The 26,149-nt window shown below is 36.7% G+C and overlaps 1 protein-coding gene across 4 annotated transcripts in view; it reads left to right on the plus strand.

The window, feature by feature from the left end:
• ATRNL1 (attractin like 1) overlaps nt 1-26,149 on the plus strand; it is a 427,695-nt gene that overhangs the window by 301,900 nt on the left and 99,646 nt on the right. For 2 of the 4 annotated variants that reach the window (XM_030276507.4, XM_002186719.7), the window contains exon 27: nt 8,005-8,112. The exons of the other annotated variants lie outside the window; for them this stretch is intronic. In XM_030276507.4, the coding sequence (XP_030132367.4) occupies nt 8,005-8,112 (108 nt within the window). The remainder of the gene's footprint in view (nt 1-8,004; nt 8,113-26,149) is intronic. 4 annotated transcript variants of the gene reach the window in all.

Consider the following 26,149-nt stretch of genomic DNA (forward strand, 5'->3'; position numbering starts at 1 on the left):
AATGATTTGTAGTTGAATAGCTGATGTATTAAAACTTCTACTAGATGCAGTGGTTGAGCTAAAAATGAGGCTCATTTTTGATGAAAAGGGCCCTGGTAACACAGGGTCAAAATTTGCAAGGCTTTTATAGGAGGCCTTGACTCACCCAAGACAGTAGCACCAGGTACTGTAGTTTGACCATTCCTCTCCTTACACTGGGGATTCCTGTGGGTCAGGGCATTTCCATCCTGAACCAGGCAGGAACGCTGGTCAAGGTACCTATTTTTGGTCCCCTTTGCAAGGCAGGGACAATGATGGTTATTCAGCTAAATACTCTAAAAATTAAAGCTTGAAAGCATTTAAAGGCATCAGTCAGTCATGGTACATCACCAGTTTAACTTCATTAATGGTTATATAATTTATGCTTTAAGGAATTTCTAAAGGATCACTTTAGGATAGTTCTATGATTGTTAGTGGTGCTGCACCTAAAAAGTTAAATTTACATTGTCACTTTATCAGCATACCAGTAATCTCAAATAATAGATGGTTTTAAAGAATTAGAGGTAATAATAAAGGCAAACTTCACCTTTGTTGGAGTACAGCCTGGTTTTCCTACTCAAGATTATTATTTCTCTTCTTTTATAGCTTTTGTATGTGTTACAATTTCATTTAAAAAATGAAGAAAAATAAATAGAAGCCTTGAATTCAATGTCATCTGGAAAGAAAATGAATATTTTGATCACCTGAAGTGACTATGGGGCCTGGCATCCAGGTACACTTCAGACACTTCAGCTTTTTATAAATTGGCCTAGTTCCAATTCAGTCATTATAATTTGGACTGCAACTTTTCACATCACTTCACAAAAGAAACAAACCCAGTGTCTACCCTATTTTTGCCATGTAGGTTAAAAAATGCATGGACATTGTTTGCAAATTAAGTTATACATGTCCTGAACTTTAGCTTCTCTTTAAAGTAATAGTATGCACACTGCTTTTTTTCTGACTTTCTCTGTTCTAGGGAATAGTCTCTTTTTAAAACTGCTTTAGTTAGGGCCTCATTAAAAAGGTTCTTAAGTACCTACAGTGAAAATCAGGTACAGTATAAGCAGTAAAGTATAAACAATTTTTACATGATCCATAGGAATGTAAAAAAAAATTGAAGAAGTGAGGCATTTAATGTTATTTTTTTCAAGCACAAGTTGTGTGAAGCCAACCCCAATTTCTTGACACAACAGATTAGCAGACCTTTTAGACAAACAGGAAGTGAATGTCAAAGTGTATTCTTAAAGTTGTTGGATATAAATTGTTCACTGTAGGAAGGGAAAGGTGCATCAGGTGGGCTTCTGCTGGAGCCTCATGTCAAAAGGCCATTGCTTAACAACGTTGATAGGAAGTGCTGTGATTTTGTAATTTTAAGGAAGTTTCACACTGTGGCTATTTCACTCATAAAAATGGTAGTTACATTTTTAAGTAGTTCTTTAGAAAACATTTTGAAAGCATTATTTATGTAGCACCATTGTAGATAACAGAGTTCCAAGGAATAGTTTGCACCTTACAATACTTGACTCTTTCATGTTCTGAAATAATTTTAAGACATATTTTAATATATATATTATTTTTCACATATAAAAGTTGTCCTTAGGCAAATACAGAATGTTTTCTGTGGAAACCTTTCAACATCTACAATTAGTTGATGTGCCTCTTTTCTCTGTACACAGAATTACTTTGCAGAACAAGCATTTTTAGAAATTTTCTGTTGACTGAAAATGGCTGTGATAGCTAACAGCAAAATATTCAACAGTTTGCTGAAAGGATTTTTTTAAAGCCATTTGATGAGGGATAAGAGCACAATTCTGGGATTAGTAAGACCTACTGGAAGACTTAAGTACATGTTTAGGAACCTTTAAAATGTTTGTGGTTACAGATCTGTGGAAATGTGCAACATGAATTCACTGTGATCCAAGTAAAAGTGATAACAGGATTAGGTCTTCTTTATCACTTCTTAAGTTTTAAAGCAGGAAATTTAATTTTGAGTTTATTATTGATTCTTAGCATGCCAAAAAATCTCCCCATGCCAAAATATTCTTTAGGGAAAAAATAGGAAGGATCAAACACAACCATGTTGTAACATGATCTCCTATACTGCCAAATGAGCATCACCCAGGGTGCCCCTTTCAGTGTTCTAGAGATGGGAATTCTATTCCAGTATCACAAAGTTCCAAAAGCTGAAGTCACAGCAGATTCACATTTTGCTCTTTGCTTGCTAATGTGCAATACATTAAATATCTGTTCCTTGGATCTAGCAAAAAAAATGACCTTTTCAGGGCTCATCTTTTTTTCTCATTTTTGATTTGTTCAAGGGAAATTGCAGACGACTGGTATTTGGTTTCCAAAAGGGATACATAAAAACTTGACCTTTTGGAACTGTTATTTTTTGGGGATGTGTACACTGTATTTTAAGTATGTCTTAGCTGTTGTTTGCTGGACTATGTCTAGTTTAAATAGCCCTTCATTTTATTCAGTATAAAGCTAGGACAAAAAGTAAAACTCCTCTCATTTTTTTCCCATGGCAGATCTTTGCACACGCCTGAGAGCGCCTTTCTTCAGGCAATTTTACAGGAAAGTGGTAAGGAATAGGCCCTGGTATCTCAGGAAATTTCCACAGACTCTATTTTGCAGTGCAAATAGCACGCTATACTATGTCCATCATTGTAATATCTCATTGCCTACCTGAATGCCCTCTCGTGTCAGGGAACTTTCCACTTAGCACGGTGGGAAATGAGGCAGAGGGAAATGATTGTTTAGGAAGTTCATGATGGAAGGAATGACCAAATTCAGATTGTCAGACCGCTGTCAGAACCATGGCCATTCCTGCTGCTTGGTTTCCTATGCCAGCTTTTATCCATCTCTTAAAATCACTGTGCTTCATGCAGTCATGGAATAGTGAGCTTATTTCACCTAAAACCAAAAAAAAAGTTTAATGACTGTGATCTGCCTTTCCAGTGAAAGTATCTGATTTGGAAATCAACCAAGTCAAATAGTTTATTCAACATGTAAATGAGAAATTGCTCTCTTTTCCAGCCATATAAATAGCCAATTTAATCTGAAGAGATTTTCAGCACCAAGAGTTACAGTGAGAAAATTTACAGAGAAGTCAAGCTTTGTCTTGTGCAAATTGAAGTGAATAATCAGGGCTTCATTAAAATATCACTATGTATAATTCAGTTTGAAATTGAGAACTTAAGATTTAGGAAGAGAATTAAATTGTGTTTCTAACTAAAATGTCAGTGATCCACGCAGATGTAAGTCCATGTAAGTTACTTCTGTTGACTGGTTGTGGCAGTAAGAACCTTCAAGAATCTTCAGTTAATGGGTGAATTGCATTGTTTAGAGAGGCTCTGGTTTTGCAGGGCTATCCATTTACATACAGTCCTAATATTTTTAAGCTTTGAAGCTTGTCAAATGCTGTGTGATCAGGAATTCGTCAGTGCAACTCTCTGTGAGGTTTTGACATTTTTTCTCCTTGCAAATATTTTTCCTATAAAACTCAGATTTAATGCATTGCATTGTTAATGCTTCTGTTGTAGCCTTTGAATGTTACTCACATCAGCAGTTGACAGTACAGAAGCAGCAAAGGAGGTGACCAAGTTGTAACTGCAGACAAGTCAGAGCTGCAGGATGAATAAGCAGAACAGGAATTTCAAATTAGACATTTGAGAAATCCTTGTCACAAGGAGGGTTGTGCAGCACTGAACTAGACAGCAGTTTTCAGAGGGTTGCAGAATTACCATTTTCTTGGTTTTCAATACTCACCTTGACAAAGTCATACAAGTGCAGGTACCACGCTGATAGTGATGTCATCTAGGAAGAAAATCAAAACTATCTAAGATGTGAAGGAAGAAAAACTAGAAAACCTAGGCAGTTGTTGCTGTTAAAATAACAGACACTTCTCCACCTGCCATACCCTTATTTCTGGAACAGTGTACTGAGACTTCCTGGCTCTGCTTGGCAGTCAGAAGTCTCCTGAACATTTTTTTTCCTGATGTTTGCCCCCTCTTACTCCTACCTCAGTGTCCAGCTGCCCTGTGACCCTGGGCATGCACCCTGGTCAGTGCACCCTTTATGGCACACTCTGGGTGCCTTTGGCTGCCCGTGGGCTACAGGGGCTCCTTAGAGGTGCCCAACAGCAACAGAAACATCTTTGAAAGGATTCCTCTGTTCATCCTGTTATGGCACTAAAATGGCCTCATCCTTTTCACTCTCCTAATCTATCAATCTCTCAAGAATGTCTGCTGCTGTATAACAAAGAGAAAGCTCACCTCTGCTACTTCTTAACAACTCACGCACTTTATTAGATTTTTTTCCAATTAGGGCTTTTCCAGGGCAGTTATGCTGGAAGGAGAACAGCGTAGAAAAGCAGTGCCAGTCAGAAGTGCAGTATCCAATTCCACATGAGAGAGCAAGTCTTAAAGAAAAAAAGAAACAAAAAAGAAGCAAATTGGTAACCTTTCCTAAAATACAAGACTTGAAACATGTCAGCCTGAGTTTGCTGAAATATTGTATTCTGTTAATGTTAACTTACTGTAATATGTATTTGGCATTGAATGTTTTATTGTACATGAATACGATATGGGCATTAAAATATTTTTGAAAGTGATGTTATCAACCAAGAGCAAAAACTATCAAAATATTTCTACTTAAATAAGATCAGCAAGGAATAAATTTCCTTATTATAGCACATACAAGATGCCATGGAACATTTTAATTTACTCCAAACTACATTGATCAGAGGAGTGGTATCCCCCGTGAGAATATTTTGATCAATGGTAAAACTGAATTGCATTCCCAGGCAACTGCTTTCTTGAGATGAACTTCTAGATGGGAAAACAGGTCCCATTTCAAAATTCTTATTTCACTAGGACACTAAAACTCAAAATTATCATAATCTACAGGCTAAGATGTCTACATGTTTATGCAGAATCTGGTGAAATGTATATTTTTATGACGGAAATAATTACGGCAAAATGGTTTGTTTTAGAAGAAATGTTTTAAAATTATATGGGTGTTGAGTGAGAAATTGACCTAATTTATCGTGTCCTAGCATCTTACTGTTCTTCACTGAAGACAGCTATAATTCTATACTTTAGATTAAGAACTCCTCAATATGATATAAATTAATACCTTGGAATTGCTGCAAAATAATAGCAATACCTAAAAAAATTAAACTTTTCGATAATCTTGTACTTTATGAAATTAAAAATTATGGTAGACCTTGAAATTGGTTGTTTGCTCAGTCATATAAATGTTCATTGAATTTCTCAGCCCTATGCTGAGAAAATTGTATTTTTAATTGCTCATACTTTAAAGTGAATATTTAGAGATGTGCCTGCATTCTGAATGCTATAGATTAAATTTGTGATAAAATATTCAGATATTACATATTAATACTGTCTGTTTATTGATGTCTCCAAGTGAATATCCCTAATTACTGGAGAAGTGTGGGTTTAGTTTTTATTTCTGTGATTTTTTAAAATTCCGTATATTTTTGGACTTGAGTATATAAAAGTAACAGCACTGTAGTTTCCTGGGTTGTGATGAAATCTGTGGCGGGACTTTGGTTTTTTATCTCTTGGTTGAGAGGGTAAAGAAGAGCTTTTTCACTCTTCTCATGAAACGCATGTTCAGAGAGTTTCCCTATTTCTTGCCATGTGGGTGAGGTGGGAATTCCCCATAACTGGAAGCTCTACAACTTTGTCCCAATATTGGTACAAGGACAGTTGCAGATGGTGGGAGGCAGCAAACTTTTCTAGACACAAAACTGATTTTAAACATCATAATATCTTCCTGTATTTCTCCTCAATGCATCTTGTTTTTTCTGTCCTGCACCTTGCCGAGAGCTTTAAAATGATGAAGGGAAAGCAGCAGGGTTTTGAGTAAAACACTTTGATGTGCAAGTGCTCAGCTTGCTCAGCTGCCAAAATCAGCAGCGCTTTATGGGCAACTGAACATTTGAAAGTTTTCATTCTTGTTTACAGAGCTATTTAAGAATCTTTGTAGCACTCTTTTCAAATGGCAGACAACCAAAATTACAGTGACTATCTTGTGAATGAAAAGGTTCTGCTGAATGCCTGACCAGGAGAAGAGGAGGAGAAACCTACTAGCCTTAAAAACCAGAGAACATATCAATATACATTTATTTATAATCTGCATTAAATAAATCTTTTAAATAGTACTATGTGTATTTGGAGCATAGGTTGTTCTGCTCATTTAAGCATTTTCCCCAAGCAATTCTATTTGTTTAAAACACTGTTTGGTTTCCCATTAAAAAGTAATCACTTGCCAATAGCTCTGCAGACTTAGAATACTGTAATGTGTTCCATGTGGCAGGACTGTTCTAATTGCACTCTTTTCTTCAATTTTTGCTATTTTAAGAGGAAAAGGAGGTACATACAGTAATTTTAGGATATAGTGATTCATTATTTTATACTTTAAATTTTTTTGATCTTTCTTAAATTGTTGGTAGGACTGGAGGGTCATAGCAGTTCCTTCCAGCTGTAATATCCATTAGGAAATTGTATTGATGCAAATCAGTGCTCATGTAAATACTAGACACAGACCACCAGTTTAATGCTGAAGTAAAGGGTTAAAAACATAATTCTTAACCATCCAGATATTCATACTTGGCTTTTATTTATTCTCGATATAAAACATGCAGTTTTGCCCACAGACATATTGATTGCCCTCTTGGTGTGATATACTGGGAGCCCATTTGTGCAGGTGCTTGCTGGCAAACACACTGCTTGGCTGTAAAATCCAGGCCTTGGGAAGGTACTGGCCGTGCACTGTGGGATTCTGGTCTGATTTTAACGTTACAAGTGCATCTTTGAATTTCTATAGACACTCTTAAAATGCAAGTTGAGGCAAAATGCATAAGAAGCGCTACAAAATGAGTTTGTTGCTTTGTAACAGATCTTAAATCAACAGTGTTTATTAGTAAGCTGCCAGCAAATATTTGCTTGCATACCTTTTATTATTTCAAAGGCTTTTATTAGTAGTATGTCATGGTGCTAGTGTCATTTACATTCAGACACCATTTTCTCATGTTTTAAGCTTTCCAGAGATAACTGGGAGAGACACGTTAAGAAAATGAAACGGATCTTTTCTAATAAATCATTTTTGCAAGTGTTTTGTCTTTTCAAGATTCTGTGACATCCTGTTCAGCTGAAGGAGCACATCACTTGAATTGCAGGACTCGTTCACCTTAAATATTTAATAATGCTTTCATTAGTTGCACTGAACCAGTGGAGTGAGATCTGTAATATCTACTGCCGGTCATCATTTTTATTCATCGTGGTTTAATAAGCTTTATAATTACAGACTGAGGAAGAAATATGAGTTAACTTTGTGGTTTTTGCTTGGGACTTCTATGTGTGCTGGTATGATTGGAAGGGATTATACAAGCTCTGTGAGTGTAGCTGAGTGTATTCTAATATACTGGTGCAGAGTTCCCAATCCTGGCATATTATTCTTCACATGAAAGTAACTGCAGAAAAGGTTCTGCATAAAATTGGGTCCTGACACTATTAACTCCATCTGGCTTAGTTGTGAAATATGAAAATTTGAAGGCCAAGTGGACTTGTTTTTGGCAGGTGTTCTAATGCATCTATTATCAGTGGAAATAGACTTCAACTATTTTTACCAACCAGTTCCTATATTTGCTTGTAACTTACACAAATAGCAGTTATTTAGAGAGAACAGTCAGTTAGGGAAGCTCTCATTTGGAAAGTTTGTCAGAGTTCAAGCTAAAAGGCCATTTGTAGGCATCCTAACCTCCTGTGCCTGTTTCTCGAGTAAATATAGATGGTGATGATTATGATTTAGTATAACTTTCTCACTTTGATATCACAGAAGTGACTGTGTGCATGCTGTTTGCATTCTTATGTTTTAATGGGAGATATAGTAGGGCAGACTGATATCTGGTGCATTTTTTAATGTTTTGTTAAAACGTCATTTTTTCCTCATCAGCAACTTATGCGGGAGCGACAGCAGATGGCCAGCCGCCCCTTTGCTTCTGTCGATGTAGCACTGGAAGTAGGAGCTGAGCAAACAGACTTTCTACGAGGGCCATTAGAGGTAGGAACAGTGGTGCTGACAAGGGACCATTGTGATTTGCATATTTATATTGCCAGTCTCATCTGCATCTGCTCCTGAAACCAAGCAGCATCTGACTACCTGGAGCTGACAAGTCTCAGCTATGTGTGTTTTGTCATTTCCAAGGTGCAGAGTTTTAATCTCATGACATAAGCTGTACCTAAAACCACTGGAGGATCCATTAGCCTGGGCTGGGGTGACAGGCAGCTCACCTGGCAGTCCTGTCGTGATGGATGTGAGCTGAAGGAATGCAGGACTCGGGCAGGAGTCAGCAGCAAATGTCATGCTCAGTCCTTCAAGTACACAATGCCATCTAGTTAACAACCTTCTTTAATTAACAGAGATTACAACAAACAACCTAACTAAAGCAGCTTAAAGTGAAAATTCAGTGTTTTATACACAGAGGTTTAAAGCATACAGACTGTACTGCATGTTTTTTTTCTGTTGGAGATGGCTACGTTGCTGCATTCGTTTATTGCAATTGCAGTACGTTGGAAAAGAAATAGTAATATGTAAAGCAGTATAATATTGGAATGGTGTAATAATGCATGAAATGGATTCTAGAAGTTTCACCTGAAAATAGAGGGAAAATTACAATATGTGGATAATAATGAATATCTAATCTAGCTTCAGATTTTGGGAAGTGATCTTCTGCTCCTCTACTCCTTTAACTTTATTTACAATATTGTGTTTACAGTTATTACTTCAGCCTATTTATGGTGGTACATGGGAACAAGGTGTGTTAGCTCTGAAATCTTTCAAGATTGTCCTCTTCATTGCTGCCAACTCTTCTTAAATTCAAAGCTTATCTTACTTTCTCACTAACCAATCTAAATGGAATGTTAAATACAATCTATCAAAGCTCCAAGGTTCATGGAGAATGAGTGATGTGAAAAACAAAAGCATATCAGAAAGAAAAAGATTCAGCTTTTGAGTACTTATCAAAGTGAGGTGCTCTGTCCTGCTATTGAACAGGAAGTCATCCCAATTGTTCTTAGTGTCACAATTGAAATATTTGAAATAGGTGGTGAATAAAAATTACATATCTGTGTAATTTTTTGACCTAATACTAAACCCGCCCCTCTCCTCCCCCCACCATTCTTCACCAAAACCACTTTATTTCTGTCTCCTCTTATCTTTGAACAGAAGACCTCTCCAACTCCCCAAGCTGAGCACAGATCACACTATTAAAAAAAGTTTTTTTTTTTTCAATTTGATTTCGTTGTCTCTGCACTGGTATCTGAGAAGATTTTTTTCTGTTTTCTTTTTGAATGGGGGCAGTGAGTGGATGATGAGGCATCTACACTCTAATTTTGTACATACTGATTATTTAATTAAACTTTAGAAGTAAACATCACAACTTAATTGCTACATTTTCTTTCTTGTATCTTTTATTTAGCACTAAAAGAGGTAGATCCTAAAATATTTTAATTATATTCTACAGTGTTTATTACCTTCTTTTTTTCCTAACCAAGCATTTTCTAACAATTGTTTAGAATTCAGCATCCATAGTGGGTTTTTTTCTTAATTAATACATAGTTATACACAGAATGAAGTCCATTTGAGATTTCCTTGGAATTATATTATACTGATCTATATCCAAAAAAAACCATTGTGCTGAGGATTAAATGCATGTGATTCAAGTATTGATTGTCCTTTGGTATATAATCTGTAAAAATAAAGGGGCTATATTAAGCTTCTTTGTGAAAGGACACTAAAACTTTTAGTTGCCATTCTGTTCTTCATATTCTGCTCTTTTGGACTGAGGGCAGCCCAGGCTGCACATTTCCAGGATGCAATGCTTAAGAACAGAATAGTATGAAATAGCTGTAAACTTCATTTTGTTGTATTAATTTAGAATAATTAAACTACATTAATAATTTTGTCGTATCTGACGCCCATTGGGAGGCTGAAAGCCAGAGATCTTTTGTGAAAAAATGAGAATATACGGTACCTTCAATATGTTCTGCTGGCATTGCAAAGATCTTGCACTGATATACCACGGGTTCCAATTTTGATGATGGTGCATTGCATTCCCTCTCCTCACACTTTTATTGGCATTGTGTGTTACTGGCTGACACTCTGGACATTGTTGTTACACTTCTATTGACGTCGGAATAACTCCGACGCTTCCAGTGACACCACATTGATCTGTGGCCCTTTGGCACTGTGTAATGTCACTGAACGCTTCCAGACACTGCTGCAAGTCTCCCTAAGGTCACCTGCCTCACGTGGTGGTGGTTTTGTACAGCTGGAGCTCTACATTAATGCTGATGCTCTGGTACATGGCAATATTTGTGTGGCTGCACATGGTATGCCAGGATGCTGTTTGGTTAGCAGCTATATTTTCCATTTATTTGTAAATATCCATAGCAGCTGTTTCACTGGAGAGGTTTAGTTTGCAATAGTAAGGTACTATTTATCCAGTGTTCAGAAAAGGTTAAAAAAAAAAAAACAAACCCAAGAGTATAAATACTGTACTTAAAATGGTTGCCTAGTTTAGATACTTACAGTACAACTGATAATATTTGGGTCTATTTTCAGTTAGCAGCAATTTGTAACAGGTTAAAATAAAATTATGAAAACACTATTGATGAGAGTTGAACCTCAGTTTTGGAGCCTCCATCAATAAGTCTATATTTCTTAATGTTTTGACAACAAAATGACAGTATCTCCATATTAACTCCTTCAAAAAACTTTAATCTGCATCATATTCCTCCTCTTCCCTGTCTGAGTGGGTTTTTAGGCATTGGCAATAGCCTTTGTTCTTACCCAGTTAAACAACATTATTTATCAGTTTTTTCCTCTCAGGCCATCTTTTACATGAACAAGTCTCATCTGTTCTATCATGTTGGCTTTATTACAATCCTTAGTGTTCTATTGTCAGTTTAAACTTAACACAAAAGAAATCAGACTTTGTTTTTCCCTTGTCCTCCTTCTTTCCTTTATCATACCAACACTGCCTTCCTAATGATACTGATAGGATGTTAATTGGGATGTTATCCTAATTCTGAATTTACCAAGCAATACCCACTCCTGTTGTGCCATGGTATTAATGATATTTAACCCATGCTAGTCCTGATCTGCATCTTCATCTGCTTCTGTAATGATTTCTATTTCATAACTTGGAGGTGATGAATTCTGGGTGAGCCCTTACAAGGAAGGTGAAGCTGGAGGCAGGACACCCCTCACTCCCTCCTGGAGAGAACAAGAGCAATCTAAAATTCTGTGGTGGAGGGGGCAAGGGAAGCCTGGAAAGCAATGACCCTCTGGATCCCAAGAGGGAAACAGTCCAGTGCAGCTCTGGTGAAGTCACTGGTGAGAGAGGGGAAGGGAAAAGGAGAGAGAGAGAATCCCCAAGGGCCCCTTGCCAGCAGTAGCACGTAGCACAGGCTGTTAAGAGCAGAGCCAGAAAGCTGCAGAGTCACCCTGTCCAGAGAGTCTGAGAATATTAGCTATTTTGTGATACCACCATAATTTTTTTCAATACCACAATCATAAAAAAAATCAAAGTAGCCTCATAGATCAATAGATACTCATTGCTGAGCTTCTTGGCACTCGATGCCCTCAGTGTTACAGTGTTTTTTATTCCTTTCATTTCTTTTTTCCAGACATCTGAGCTATTTCCAGACTTGGTTGCTTTTTACTTCCCAGTATAAAAAAAAGCTAAATCATTTAGGCTATCTACATATTCTAAACCTCCTTTAGGCAAATTTTTTCCCCTAAAATGTAAATCACTTTTGAAGATTTTCTTCTACTGTACTGCTGACAGTCATTTCAGTTAATCTATGTATTAATTGAGAAGTAAACCAATTTTTTTTCCCCTCTTTGCCTAATTTCTGATCATTTGTCTTTTGGAAATGGGGACAGATTATTTCTTTAGGTAAGGTAAGGTAGACACTGCTGTAAACAAACATTTCATGTCTGGTCATGCTAAGACTATGAACAACAGCATCTTACTGTGCTGCATCTGCTGGAGTAAATTGTTATTGCCTGCAGAAGGACCAAGTGCAGATTTACTGCTGAGATGATCATCCATTTGATATATTTGTGGTATTACTTAGATTTTTTTTTCAAGTCAATGTTATTTCATAATTATTTCTGCAGAAAAACACACAGTAGATCTTTCAGTCATTTTGCTGTTAAATTACTGCGTTTCCCCATGAATTGTCATAGATATTAGACCATCCTCTGCTTCTGACAAGGTAGGATGATGTCAAAATTTTTAAATTTCTAATAAAATCTATGTTGGTTTCTCTAAAAAATAATGTTTTCTACTGAGTAATATTTATGGCACATTAGTTTTGATTTCAGGCATTTTTGATAAATATGAAGGAAATATTGGCCATTATTTGTCATTTATTTGAGTAAATAATTGGAAGGTGTGCACTGACACAAGCAGCTGTCATTTTATACAAAGAATGGCTGCTGGAAAGTAGAGTGACTTATCAAAACACATTAAAATCCTGTAGTAGAGATTTGTAGACTTTTAAGTAATTGTAGTATATATTAATGAGTTGTGCTGCTGGCTTCTCTTGCCAATAAGGAGACTTTTTAGCTTGATTTACAAATAAATCTAATTAAGGTGGGTTCAGTTTATTATATAATTTGAGTAATCAGTGAGTATTTTCAACATGCAGCCTACTTTATTTTGAACAAAATTCCCCTATTTGCATGCTTCATCAGCATTGCACCTGCACTGTGTTGGTGACATAATGTCTAAAGCCAAGGAACAGGCTCTTCTCTGCTCCCTGGTACAGAGCATCAGCTTTCCTCTTGATATGCTCAGTTCCTAATATTACTCTCAGTACAGAGGACAGTTTCACTGCCCTTGTGAAAAAGTAATAATTTATTTTAGATAATGGTGAAATTTTCCCTTGAATGGTCGTCTTGTTCCCAGTGACCATAAAGGTATCGTGTGTTTGGCAGCAGGAATTATCAAAGGCTTTTACATTTGCTCTTGCTTACTGAAAAGTCATGTCATAGTCATGAGCTGCTCTCTGTAGCTCAAGGGAGACCAGAGAAGAGAGAATCTAGATGAGAACAATGTGAGCAATCAGAGACTTAGAAAATACAGCTACGATGAAAAGTCAGGGAAATTGGGGTAGGCTGGTTAAAGGAGTCCAAATAATAACCTGCAGATATACAAAGGTAAACAGCAATCAGGAAGGCAAAATCTTCCTTGCATGTGCTGCAGGTGGCAGAGGGGTAATGGATTTAAATTGTAGTAGGGAAGGTTTAGGAAGGTATCAGGAAAAGTTTCTCATAATAAAGCTGAATCACTGAAAGCAATTGCCTGGGGAGGTGATGGAATTTCTTTTATTGGAAGCTTTTTAGAGCAGGCTGGACAAATATTTCTCAGGTACCATGTACCATAGCTGCATTAGATACCTCCTTTCAACTCTGTCTTTATTATTATTCAGGTTGCTCCCTAGCTCTTTCTTCTTCAGACTCTCTGAAAATGTTCAATTTCTGTTGTTTGAACACCTTAATTACCTTCACTGCAATGTTAGTTTTCTGTTACTGAATATTTATGACCCTTCATTTCATTTCTGCTGTTTTATTCATTGACTTACATCCCCTGTTTTCTCACAAGATCAGAAACTGTTAAGTCATCTCTGACCCCAGCCTCTCCCTGACTGTAGGTCTGCCAAACATGATCACCATCCCATTTGGAACAGCTTCAATATTCTCCTTGAAGTCTGTACTGATGATGTCATTTTTTTGGTCTTAACAAGTGCATTGCCATTTTTATAATCTTTCAAAATCCATGCATCCTAGATTTCTAGACCTCAGAGAAGTGTAGTCAGATGTCACACCTGACACAGAAGAGGAGAATATGTATTGGATCACATTTTCTGCTTTTCTGTATTGCTCAAAGTTCATGTTAAGTTTGCTGTCTATTGTCTCAAGAACTCAATCATCTTGTGCTACATTTTGACCTTGATGGCTCAAAGCCTTCTCTGCCTACTGTTCATCCAGGAACTCTCTCCTGAACTAGTCACTTTATGTTAAACCCTACTTTCCAGCATTTTTTTCTTCTTTGTAAATGATTGCTTCACATTGTGTGGGTTTTTTATTGTGATGCTATGTGCAAGGGATGTTATATCACCAAAATTCACATCTGGTGATAGAGAAAGGAATTTACCTCCAAGCAGCGTTGTTTGCTTTGCACCACCTCCTTCCTTACATGAAATTTTTCATGAAATAAGATGTTTAGATTTCACACTATTTTGCTCCTCATGCAGTGGTTACACACAACAGGGTTGCTCTGCCCAGTTAAATATCCTCACCTTTGTGTAAGATTTTTGTTGCTTCACCTAAAATGTATGTCCAGAAACCTGTGAGTGTTCTGAGCCTATGATTCAGAGCAAACACCTCACCAACTGCTCAGGCATACTGGTCACAGCTATTATTTTTGTGTGTGTTGTGTATACTAAATCAATGTAAGAGGTATAGATGTTCAATTTGTTGCACAGAATTACATTAGCAATATTTTAAGATTTCTGAGTAGCATTTTTCTTCTCTGGCATATGGGAAAGCTAAAAATAATCTGAGAAATGCTGCCTGGAGTAAGACACATTTTTTTTTAATATAGACCATATTTGTGTGTGTGTGTGTATTTATTCCTAAAATATATACTAACACCTCAAAACCTGATGTTTTGTTTGAGTCCTTAACTTCAAGTTTTTAAAAATTCTATATTGGTTCTAAAGCCTACCCAGTCTGTAAATGTGCAAAAAAAAAAAAAAAAAAAAAAAAATTCAAATCCTTATGTTCTTTTTTCTGCTTTATTTCTGTCCTCATGGGCAAACAGGTGTTGTGAGAAAACCTTAGACATGATGTGGAGGTTTGTCTAGATGGAGGTTGAGTTCCCAGTATTTCATCCTAACAGGAGAGTAAAGCCTTTGCTTATTACCTTGTGAACTGTAGGATCTGTAAATTCACAAATAGTTCTGAGAACCTGATTTTGTGTAGGTTTTTTGATAAAAAATTTATCTTTCCACTTCACAAAATGTATTTGGCACATGTACTGCAAAATCAGATGATTACAGAAATTGTTTGGATAAAAATACATTATTTGTGTTGAACAAAATTGCAAAGAAATTTCATGCTCAATTAGAGGAATTTTGGCTTACCAGCAAAGTGTAGGTGTTTCAGTGGTATTGGCATGCTGTGAATAGAACTCTTAAATCAATGTATTATGTATAATTGCAAATCCAGAGTATCAAAGTAATTGTTCTGATTGTTTTCAAGCAGAAGTGTTTATATATGTCTGTAAATGTTATGAATAACGGCACTCTACCTTTTAATAAATTCAATTTTTGCAATGTCTTATTTCATAAAGTAGACAGGTACAAAATTCAGCAAACGCAAAGCAATTTTATATACTTATATTTTTAATTACCCTTAGGATTCTGCTTGAACAAGGCTTGGTCATGGAAATCTTGCCTTTGGGTATGAAATCCATGACAGTGAGATATTTCCAGAATTATTTAAACTGAACATACCAAAGCATGGAAAGAATTATGCTATCAGAATAACTAAAAAGCACATAGATGGGAATATTTCTGTCTACTGGACCTTTCTCTACACCTGATTTGCACATACCATTCTCTGAGTGGCTGCTTTTGTAGTTATGTGTATTTTCTTAGTACCTCTTTTGGTTTTAGATCAGAAGGTATTTCTTATCTTTAAAGTAGGACACTTCTGCCTTTAAAAGAAAGAGGAGAAGAAATAGGTACAGAGACTATAGCCTTTCATCAGTTATTTCCCATGTTCCCAGGCAGAATTGGCTACTGGAGGGTGCTGTTTGATATTTAGCAGCTTGCAGTCCTTAGCTCTAATTCAGACTTTGCCTTCGTGCTTGTTTCCAGCTCTCTGCTCAAGATTCAGTTCTGCCTTCCAACAATACCATTGAAACTGCAGGAGACACAAGACAAGAGCACTGCCTGGGCTTTTCTTCACCAAGCTCGGCGACCTGTATGTTAGTCAATCATTTAAGTTATGCCAGTTTCCACTAAGGCTTTATTGTTCTGTACCATCACTCAAACTGGATTTGTGCCTGAAGTGAATATGAGTTATTTGCATAGAAGTCCCCTGCCCTGGATGACTCAAACCTCACCCAAATTTCAGAGGGCCACCCAACATGCCATCCGACACATCCAATGTATTTTCCATGACTGTTCAACCCAGCAGGCACTTTACTACTTGGTTCTGTCTGCTGTACATTGGACATCATAATTCTTCCATTTCTGGTTGCACGGTGGCTCAACTTCAAGAAAAAGGTTGAAGCTTGTTAGTTTTTAGGTAGGCTATGAGCCTCCACTGTTCTGCTGTCTGTCACTATGTGCCCTATTAAAAAGTTTGTCCCCATGTTTCTTATCAGCTCTTCTCCAGACTGAACAACCACAACTCTCACAGGAGAGGTGTTCCTTCTCTCTGGTAATTTCAGTGGCCCTTCTCTGGATCCACTCTAACAGGTCCGTGTCCTTCCTGTGCTGTAGAAGAGTAATCTCATTTTTTTCACCTGCATATTGTGAGAGGCAGTTTCTGATTTTCCACTGATTGTTCAGGAAGGTGTGAGTGCTTACAGGCAGACTGGATCACTTTGGTGTGGGTCACTCAAATTCTCTAATAAACCATGAGGCTGGTTTATGAGTTATAGGGTGTGGATTCTGTTCACTGGCTTTAGCAAAGCAGAAGTAGAAACATTGTATGAGATATTAATTTCAGTAATAATCAGAAGAATTATGTTCTCATAACAGGAAAAAACAGCAAAATATTGGAATTTCAAAAATGAGTGGTCTCAATCAGGATTTACAGCCCAATGGTAGGATTCTTTAATGGTACTGAAGGAACCTTCTCCTTGGACCATTTCTTCTGCAAATCAAAAGATTATGAATGGTACACTGCAATAAACTAAACACTGCAGTAAAGTAGAAGTTAAAAAGGCAGTTAGACTGCAGTGAAATTGGGAAGAACAATGAGTTTGTATCAGGGCTATCTCCTTCAAAAAATCAGCACTATTTGTGATATGTGAGCACTTCCAGATAGAACAAATCTGTTAGAGTTTCCTATAAGAAAGACTGTAAAACATTATTGTTCATTAGTGTGAAGCAGTAAAGTTTTTAACAGATAAATAAGAAATAAAATTTTCCCTTTTTTCATCTTTGGTATATATTGATCTTACTAGATTTTTATTTAAAGTAGAATTTTGCCTTTCAGAGTGCCATTCCTTGTACTATATCCTTGGCAAAATGACCTTTTTCTTATCTTTATTATCCAGCTTTCAGTAAGAGACTAGAAAGTTTATAGAGGTACTTGCTGTCACCTTCTTGTCTCAAATGTTTAGGCCTCTAAAAATGATGTACAAATATTGTACCAGCTGGAGTTAATAAATAGTTATTCTTTTCTACAGACAACTTATTGGTTATTAAAAGAAAAGTCATTGGGCTGTTGGAAAAGTAGGCAAGCAATTTACTTTACATTGAGAAAAATTTCAAGTTGTAGGAGCCATAAGGAATAAAATATACCCTTCTGATCGTGTTTAAATGTCATTTTATGTGCAGAAAAGAGCACTATCCAATGACTCACAGATATAATTTATGTTTTGCAACACCGAGCACACAAATGCAGGACAATCTTTAAGATCACCACTAAATACACCAAGAGTCACTGACGTGACTTTGGCAGTGAGATCCAGTGACATCATTTCCCTCTGGGCATATGGAAACTGTAAAGTGTCTCTTTCTTGGTCATTTATTTTTCATGAAGGAAATTTTGAATTTATATATATAAATATATTACTGCTTTCTTATAAGTTAAGTCAGACAAACATAAAGAATTCTCTCCAAACTGTCATGTGCTTCCGTGTGCCTTCAGGCATTGATCATGAATGTTGTTTGAATTACTTTCTTCCATCACTCACTTGTTGAGCTCAGGGTAGAGCTGCACCAGGTCCTAATGCAGCACAATATAGATCTTCCAGTGTCCCATTAAAAGGAAAGTAGAATACTCTACTTTGATGGTTTATTGAGGAATAGTCAATTTGTGTGTATGGTTAAATACAGAGTAATTTCAGGAATATACTTTTTTTTTTAATTGAAAGGTTTTAGTTTTCCCATTTCCTGCTATAATTAAATGGTAGAAGAAAAGCTACAATCTGAATATTTAATTTTTTTCCCCTCAAGAATAATTAGAGCATCACTTTTTATTCTATTAGGACACTTTCATGGTCAATATTCACTGAAATGACAGCAAAGTGCAGCATGTTTTGATCTAGCGACAGTTTATAACCAGTTTGCAACTATTTTGCAAAACAAATAGCTAAAGAAGTATTTAAATAAACTAATCCAGATGTCTCATTAGTGACATTTAATTCTGTGAAGATATTGTAGCTCAAGGTGAAAAGGAAGGAAGAGAACTGAAAGGAGTACTCAGACAGTGCAGGTACACATGCACTACATACAGCCATTGCATGCACAGCTGGAAATGACAGAAATCCAGTGCATTTAGTGTGTGATGTCATGCTTTGGCTTTTTTTTTTTTTTTTACACATACATTTGGGCTTGAATTTATGTGAGAGGGCAAAGTCAGCAAAACTTGTCTAGGATTTGGGATAAAGGATAGGGGGGTTTGTGAAAGTCTGCCAACCAGCTAATATTTCAGTAACATTATTGATCGAATCCAAAAAACTTATATATCTTGTAATAATTGGAATTGGCTTTGTTCCAAAAAGTTCTACTGTGCAAGATGGGGGGAAAAATAAATAAAGGTTTGATTACAGATTTTAGGCAGTGTTTGAGATATGACATCTTCGCCACTGAGTATTTTGAGGATAAGGTCTAAAACCTTGAATTTATATTCTTTAGAAAGCCAGCACAGAAAGCAAAGGGTAGAGCTGATATTTTTGCAGCAATCTCTGTAATAGCCCTTGCTGCTGAGGTGTGCTCTATTACGCCATTTCAGACAGTTTTTTAAAGGACTTAAAATGTCCAAGTGTATCATAGAACTTCAGCTGCCATTAAGAGGTGAAAGTAGTGCAATCAACTCATTATGTGGGGCAACAATTTTAAATCAGCTGGGAAAGTCAGAAAGCATTATTCAGAAGTGCTTAAGGATAAAGCATTATTCAGAAGTGGATAATGAGAGCTGGGGGGCTGAAGGAGAAATTCAAAAGCTCTTCTCTACAGTGGGTTATAATTGATCATTGAATGGTACATCTTGTAATTTTAGTGTCTTCCACATGCTTCCCATTGCTCACCTGTCTGTCCATCTTTAACTAAACAGCTTTTCTCTAGTAGGCAGATCTTCTCCAAGCACCATTCTGTTCTAACATCGTGATCATTAAGTTTGTTATAACGTGAGCCCTTCTGACAGACAAATGCAGCTATTTGTTAGCTGTGTATTTATGGCATTAGAGATCATCTTCTCATCAGCTCTTTTAGAGATTTCACATTAATAGGACCAAGGAAGTGATCCTTGTTAGGAGAGCTCATGTTAGGCTGAAATTCAATATTTTTACTTACTGAATTTGAATTAGGCAGTAAATCTAATATTTAGAAAATAGCATTCATCATGCACATTAGAATTACAGATAATTTAGGTTGGAAGGAACCTTCTGTAGTCATACATCAATCAAAGAGACTGGGGAGGAGCCAAACCGTTGAGCAGAGTAAAGCCCCATATGGTGAGATTGTTTAGGACCCTGTTTGATGGTGTTATGAATATTATTAAGGAAGCTGATTCTGCAAACTCACTGGGTCCTGTTCAAATGTTTAGCTACTCTCACTGTGGCAAGCCTTTACTAATATCTCACCAGAATCTCCCTTCTTGAAATTTCTTTCCACTGCCTATTTTATCATCCTTGTGAGAAAAGGATGGAATTACCAGAGTCAGCAAAGGTCCCAGCTTAGGTTTCTCCTTTTAAGACTGAACAAATCCTTACTGCCAGAATTTTCTTCTAATGCTTAGGCTACCTCTATCTCACTTTTTTTTGCAAAGATACAATGGAAGATTTTTTGAGAGTCTTGCTGAAGTCACTGTGAACACCATCCAGCCTTGTCTTCCTCTGAGTCTGTCATACCATTACCAAAATTTGCCAGGTTGGTGAGGCAAACTTTGTCTTTCACAAATCTATGGTGGCCATTCCTTGCCAAATCCTTGTCCTTCACATGCTTGGACAGGGTTTTTAGGGGGATTTCCTTCATAATCTTCCAAGGCATGGTGGGGAGCAAGTTAGGTTAAGCAGTCTGAATTTCCCCAGGTCTTCCTTTTTGCCTTTCTTAAAGATGTGTGTAACCCTTGCCTTTTTACAGAGATCAAGAATTTCCCTTGATCACCACCACCAGTCAAAGATGACAGCATCTTCTCAATGACATTGCTCAGTTCCCAGTATCCCTTCTGTTCCTGGGGAGTTGTCTGTATCCCATTTAAGTGGTTCCCCAGCTCATTATTTCTCTACTAACTCAACCAGATGTAAAACATGAGCAAAAACCAAAATCTGTATTGCTCAGGATTTCAGGTCCTTTTGTGTGTGTGGAAAAAAGTTGGCTATAAAGTTCTTGCTAGAACTGGAGAAGTTTTGATGTTAATTTAATCAAAGAACTGCTATAAAGGCATTTCCTTCAGTAGCATCATGTAAGAATGCTCAGTGTCTGTTTTTCTGCTGATACTGGTAAGAAATATTTCCCAAGTTTTTCTCTTATGCCAGCCCCTAAATTCCTCTCCTTTTTTTTCCTGGCCTTTATATTTTAGTAGTTGCAATGTGTACCTTTGTATACTATACAGCATTTTTAAAAAATATGTTTAAATTCTGGCAGTGCATGTGCTGTTGTAAAACACAGTTGGGAGTTATGAGTTATTTGTATAGTCAGAGGAGTTTGGAGTAGGGTTTTGATTTTTTTTTTTTTTTTTTTTTTTTTTCACAAGCTTTGTGGTAAATTAGGCACCGGTCAAAATGGTAATAACCCAGAAGAGCCCAATAAACATGAAATTTGCAGAAGAACTTTGTGTGAAGTGCAATAATTGACCATAGAAAGCATCCTTGATATGGGTAGAGAAGGAAAAGTTTCTTTCTTTTTATTTTTTTGTTTTTTAATGCAAGATGCCTTGGCTGGAGTTCAAATTAAAGGTGAACTATACTAAAGCTGCTTTCTATACTGTACAAATTGGTAATGCTTTTTTAGTTCTTCAAAGAAGACACTAAAGAGAAAGTAGATTTCAGGTGCCTATTACAAAGAGTAAATAAGAAATCTTTTTCCTACATCTGATTTTGTTTGCTTGATTTTTTTTTCTTCTTTTCTTAGTAACATGTCAATTATAGTCTTCATATTTGTGTTTGACAGCTGCATTTTAAGAGAGCCCAGTGTTAAAAATCATCTCTTTTATGAGCATGCTAGTATTTCTTTGCTACTATCTTCTCTGAAATGCCCTGACACCTCTTCTTAATTGTAATGAAATTTTATGTGAATAGATGGTACCTCCTTTTTCCAATAGGTGCATTTATTTGGCTAATTAAAAAGTCTCAACCCCATCATACAGACATAATCTTTTTTCAGTGATTTATTGCTACAGTTCAGTCTGTGAGAGTCTAGGCTGTGTATTTTAGGTCAACAAGTGTGCTAACAAATACAGTTCTGAATAAGTGTGCTAATAAATACACAAATCTGAATAACACGAGCTGTATCTTACTAATGGCTCTGGTTTTCCAAGAGAGGTGATGGAATTGTGAGCTCCCAGGTATTTTAGAGTGAATCATCCCAAATACCTTTCTCCTAAGCGTGTTAGATTACTAAAGCATATCAACAGAAGAATAAGTGTGATAAAAATATGCTTTAATTGCTTTCACAACAGATGTGGTTATGGAGTCTGAGCTCTAGTTTAACGGTATCCTTGTAATCAACATCTCTTCATTTCAACTCTTCCAACAGATAAACCATGTTCAATGACAATCTTTGTGATATGTTAACTTGTAGTTGTAAATATTGTAATGCATGTCCTACCTAATCTTTCAAGCATGTTTGCATGCAGTCTTGTCCTTTGGAGCAAAATTCAGAACAAGCAATTTTATAGTTGGGTACACTGTGACAGAATTTACAAACAGAACTATTTGTGTGATTGTTGTATCTGTTTTGTCAGAGAAAACCTCTGGGTATGTGATATGATACAGCATTTGAAATTGGAGGAGTGGCTATCTTGGAAAGTGAATCCACAGTGTTGTATACAAATACTTGAACCTGCAAACTGAGAAACTGTCCTCTGTCTATGACGTGATGTTCTTAATGCAGATACTTATCTACTTCTACAGATGTTTTAATCCACAGTGAATGTGACTCTGAACTTATTAAGTGTTGGTATTGGTACCCTGTTCCGTAGCTGGAAATGTCAGTTAAGACAGTGCATTAATAATTATGAGGTACGTAGTGAATCTTTTAAAATTTGTATTCAGAAATTTCCTGTCACTAGTTTAATGAAATTATAAGCAACTTGAAGTCAATGTGACACAAGAAATGTTACTCAAATGTCTCATCTCTAATGAATGACAGTAATTAGCCATATTTCAAGGAAAAGATAATATATCACAGATAAGGACGTTCATATTTCATAAAGTGCACATTATGGGAGACGTAGGGCCAAATGAAATCTTACATTACACTCCTATATAAGCTCTTCTGTCACAGAATATAATATTAAAATGATCATTCTAAAGTACATTTTAAGATGGAGAAAACTTTTGAAAATTGATGGCTTTAGTGAACAGTCAATAGTAGTATTTATTTTTATAAGGACTAGTGGAATACTTATGGGAATTAAAGACAGTTTGATTCGCCTCTGGTCATTTCCACAGTGACTAAACAGTGCCAGCTTTATCTTTGTAAAAAAGCTAAAAATAAAACAATTCTTCTCAAGTATCTAAAAGTCCTTTGCTGCTTATAAAGCCTAGCATGCATCACTGACCCTGTGATATGGGGGCCTTGGAAATGATCTGTGGAAAGGGAATAAGGCTTCCCACATTGAGTGGAGATCCATTTTCCATGTTACAGTGCTCTGAGGTTCGACAGGATGTAGTTGACTGATACCAGAATTTAACCATCCCAATATCTAAAACTGAGAGTATTGGGTAAATAAAAATGTTTCTCTTTACCCACGGTAATTAAAAGGATGGAAAGTTGTGAAACAGTGATGAATGGAGTGGGTAAAAGCTGTGACTTAATCCAAATCCTCCGCATTGCAGGAGCTGCAGTAACATAGAGACAACTATTGGAAAGCAGCAGAAAGGGGAAGCTCAGTGTACCTGCCATTATGCAAAGTGTTCCCATGTGACCACAAAATGTGTGTGTGAGTGAGAAAAGTGGTGCACGTTGGAGGGGGTGGATCCCAAGAAGGCTGTGGAGCAGCTTTTGTTCCAGTGCTGGGAACCTGTACACAGGTGAGGTGTAATGTGGATGAAGCCTACAGCTACAGGGAGCTGCCAGCTTGAAAAAGGTGACCACAAACCAGGTTGTGCTGCTTTGTGCAGGAGTTAGGCATCTTCTCATCTTAAAACACACAATGAGGCCTCATTCATAGGAAAAACCATACTGCGACCCTCTTTAATTCCTCAGGTGAAACGTTTGTGGTTTTGTGTCACAGTTTATGATTTTGTGTTCAAACTCTAGATTAAAAAGAAGAATTTGTGCATACCTGACTATGATCAGGAGCATCTTACTGAAAACAGTCAGTCAAGCTTATGATTCCTGCATGTGATGCTTCAACAATTGTCTGCTAGGAATCTCACGCTTAAGTGGAATAAAGTGGGGAGAATATCAATACTTCTAGCATTCTGAAACCTCTTGAAATTCATAAGACTTTGTTACTGAGTCTGAGGAGAAAACTCAACTTTTTTAACTCAACTTTTTTTTTAAAGTAATTTTCAATCTGTTTCCATAAAGATGATCTGTAGAAATAAAGGTTTCTTATAAAAATTAATGCATGAAATTTAATTTCCTCATAAATTGCAATACTGTTTAAACAGGCATTGTATTTGAAAAGACATGTAACTTTTTTTTCAGCAGTACTTGAAATGGAGTCGTAGGTATTTCTACAGGTGACAGATTCAGATTCAGAGTAGCAATTTGGAAGGAATAAAAGATATTCTGTGGACTGGAACAAATATTCCTGTTGTATGAATACTATCTGAAGCATCCCATTGATGTGCTTGCATGTTCAGAGAAAATTAACACCATTACAGTTCATTTTCCTTCCCTACAATGTAAAGCTGAGTTATCACTGTTCTAAGGGTGTGGTTTCAAAAGTGCTTGAAAAGCTTGCAATGCTCCAAGTTGTCTAAAGTGTCATAATTAACAAAGTGAAGTTATTCCAGTATTATCTAAGAGTAATTTTTATATACTGAGAAGTGTCTGTGGGGTATGGAGTCAGGCTCCCTGAAGTGTAAATGTGCTTTTGCTGATTGATAGCTTTGCATAATTTAAGTAGTAAAATCTTTACAATGCAGATGAGAACCTTTGAGGGAAAGCAAATACTATAGTATTTCAGTAGCCTTGTAGCTATTTAAAACATTGCATAGTAAATGATGTTTATTTCCTGTTTAGCTTTAGAAATGCTTCTTATGTATTAGTTGATATCCATCCCACTTTACACACAGAAAAACTGACAGAGAAAAATTGGAAGCAAGCCCAGGTTTTTTTTTGCTCCTTATCCAGTGACCTACTCATAAGTGACAGTATTTATATTGGTTCTTCCTATCTAGATATGGCTTTCAGCATAAGAGAGGCAGTAAAATATAGTCCAGTAACTACTGCATCTTCTCCTAAAAATACAAGGCCGAACTAGAACTCATTCAGAAATATGTTGTCAATTTAAAAACACAAAGTGTTGGGATAAATTTCTCCCAGAAGATTCTGCTATTGTAATGCCTATTTCTGTAGTAATCCATTTTTGGATGCCTGACTCAGAGCTGAATCCAGAGCCATGTGTGGAGCAGAGCCAACAGGGAATGCTGAAAAGGGATGCCTCTTCAAAAGTACCTCAAACACGGCTGAAAGCTGATTCTGTCAAATCAGGATTTACATCTAAAAATGATCTCCTGCAGTTGTGCTCATCCTTCTGCTCTCAAAAAACAGAGAGAGAGCTGCTGCATTTCTGCTTTGTGCAGTGGCTCAGACAGTCCCTGAAAAGATGAGATGGGTGTGCCAGGCCATCATCAGCCAGCAGGGAGAGAATCATTTCTGTGACCTGACTGCGAGGCTGTAGGCTGCTCTTGTCATTTTCTGCCATAACTGTGACTCTGCTATTGTAGAGAAAAGGGTTCTTGAACTCAACAAATTTGGTGGAAAAATGACATGTGACCTCAGCTGCTGTCCTGGGAGACAGAAGATGGGGATGGCTTTTATAATCTCTGCACTGAGTGATGTCCAAGCCTTTAATCCAGTTATACTGAAGTAATGTGTAGTTCATGAATTGCCCTTCAACTCAGAATCAAAAACTTTGTCTCTCTCTAGAAATATAATAAAAACAGGTTACAAACCTGTACTTTGACCAGGTCTAATTAATCCTGAGTTTTTCATTGTTCCATATGAAACTTGAGCAGAAGAATGTTTACTTTTGTTTTCCTGCATGTACTTCTGTAAGAGATAAACACTGAAGTCATTATCTATTTTTAGACTGCAGTAAATTCTGAATGTGTTAGAGTTTCTTTGTGTACCAACAGGAATTTATTTGGTTTTGGACTTAGGTATCAGTAAAGTAGCAGTTTGCTTTTTGGTTTTTGTTGGGGTTTTTTTTGTGTGTTTTGTGGGGTTTTTTGAGGGGGGGAGGGAAGAAGGGTAGAGGAGCAGGCACCAGAGTTATCTCAGTTCCACACATCTTCAGTCAGATTGAGCCTTATGAATGTAGATCTAGTCTTCCAGGGGTTAATAATTTTCAGCTGTTTTTTATGGTCTGTTTAAAATCATACTTTAACTTGAGCTGTGATAAATTTAAGAGCCACTTAAAGTTGTCTTGCCTTCATCCATTA

Source organism: Taeniopygia guttata, chromosome 6, assembly GCF_048771995.1.
Source record: "Taeniopygia guttata chromosome 6, bTaeGut7.mat, whole genome shotgun sequence".
NCBI lineage: Eukaryota > Metazoa > Chordata > Aves > Passeriformes > Estrildidae > Taeniopygia > Taeniopygia guttata.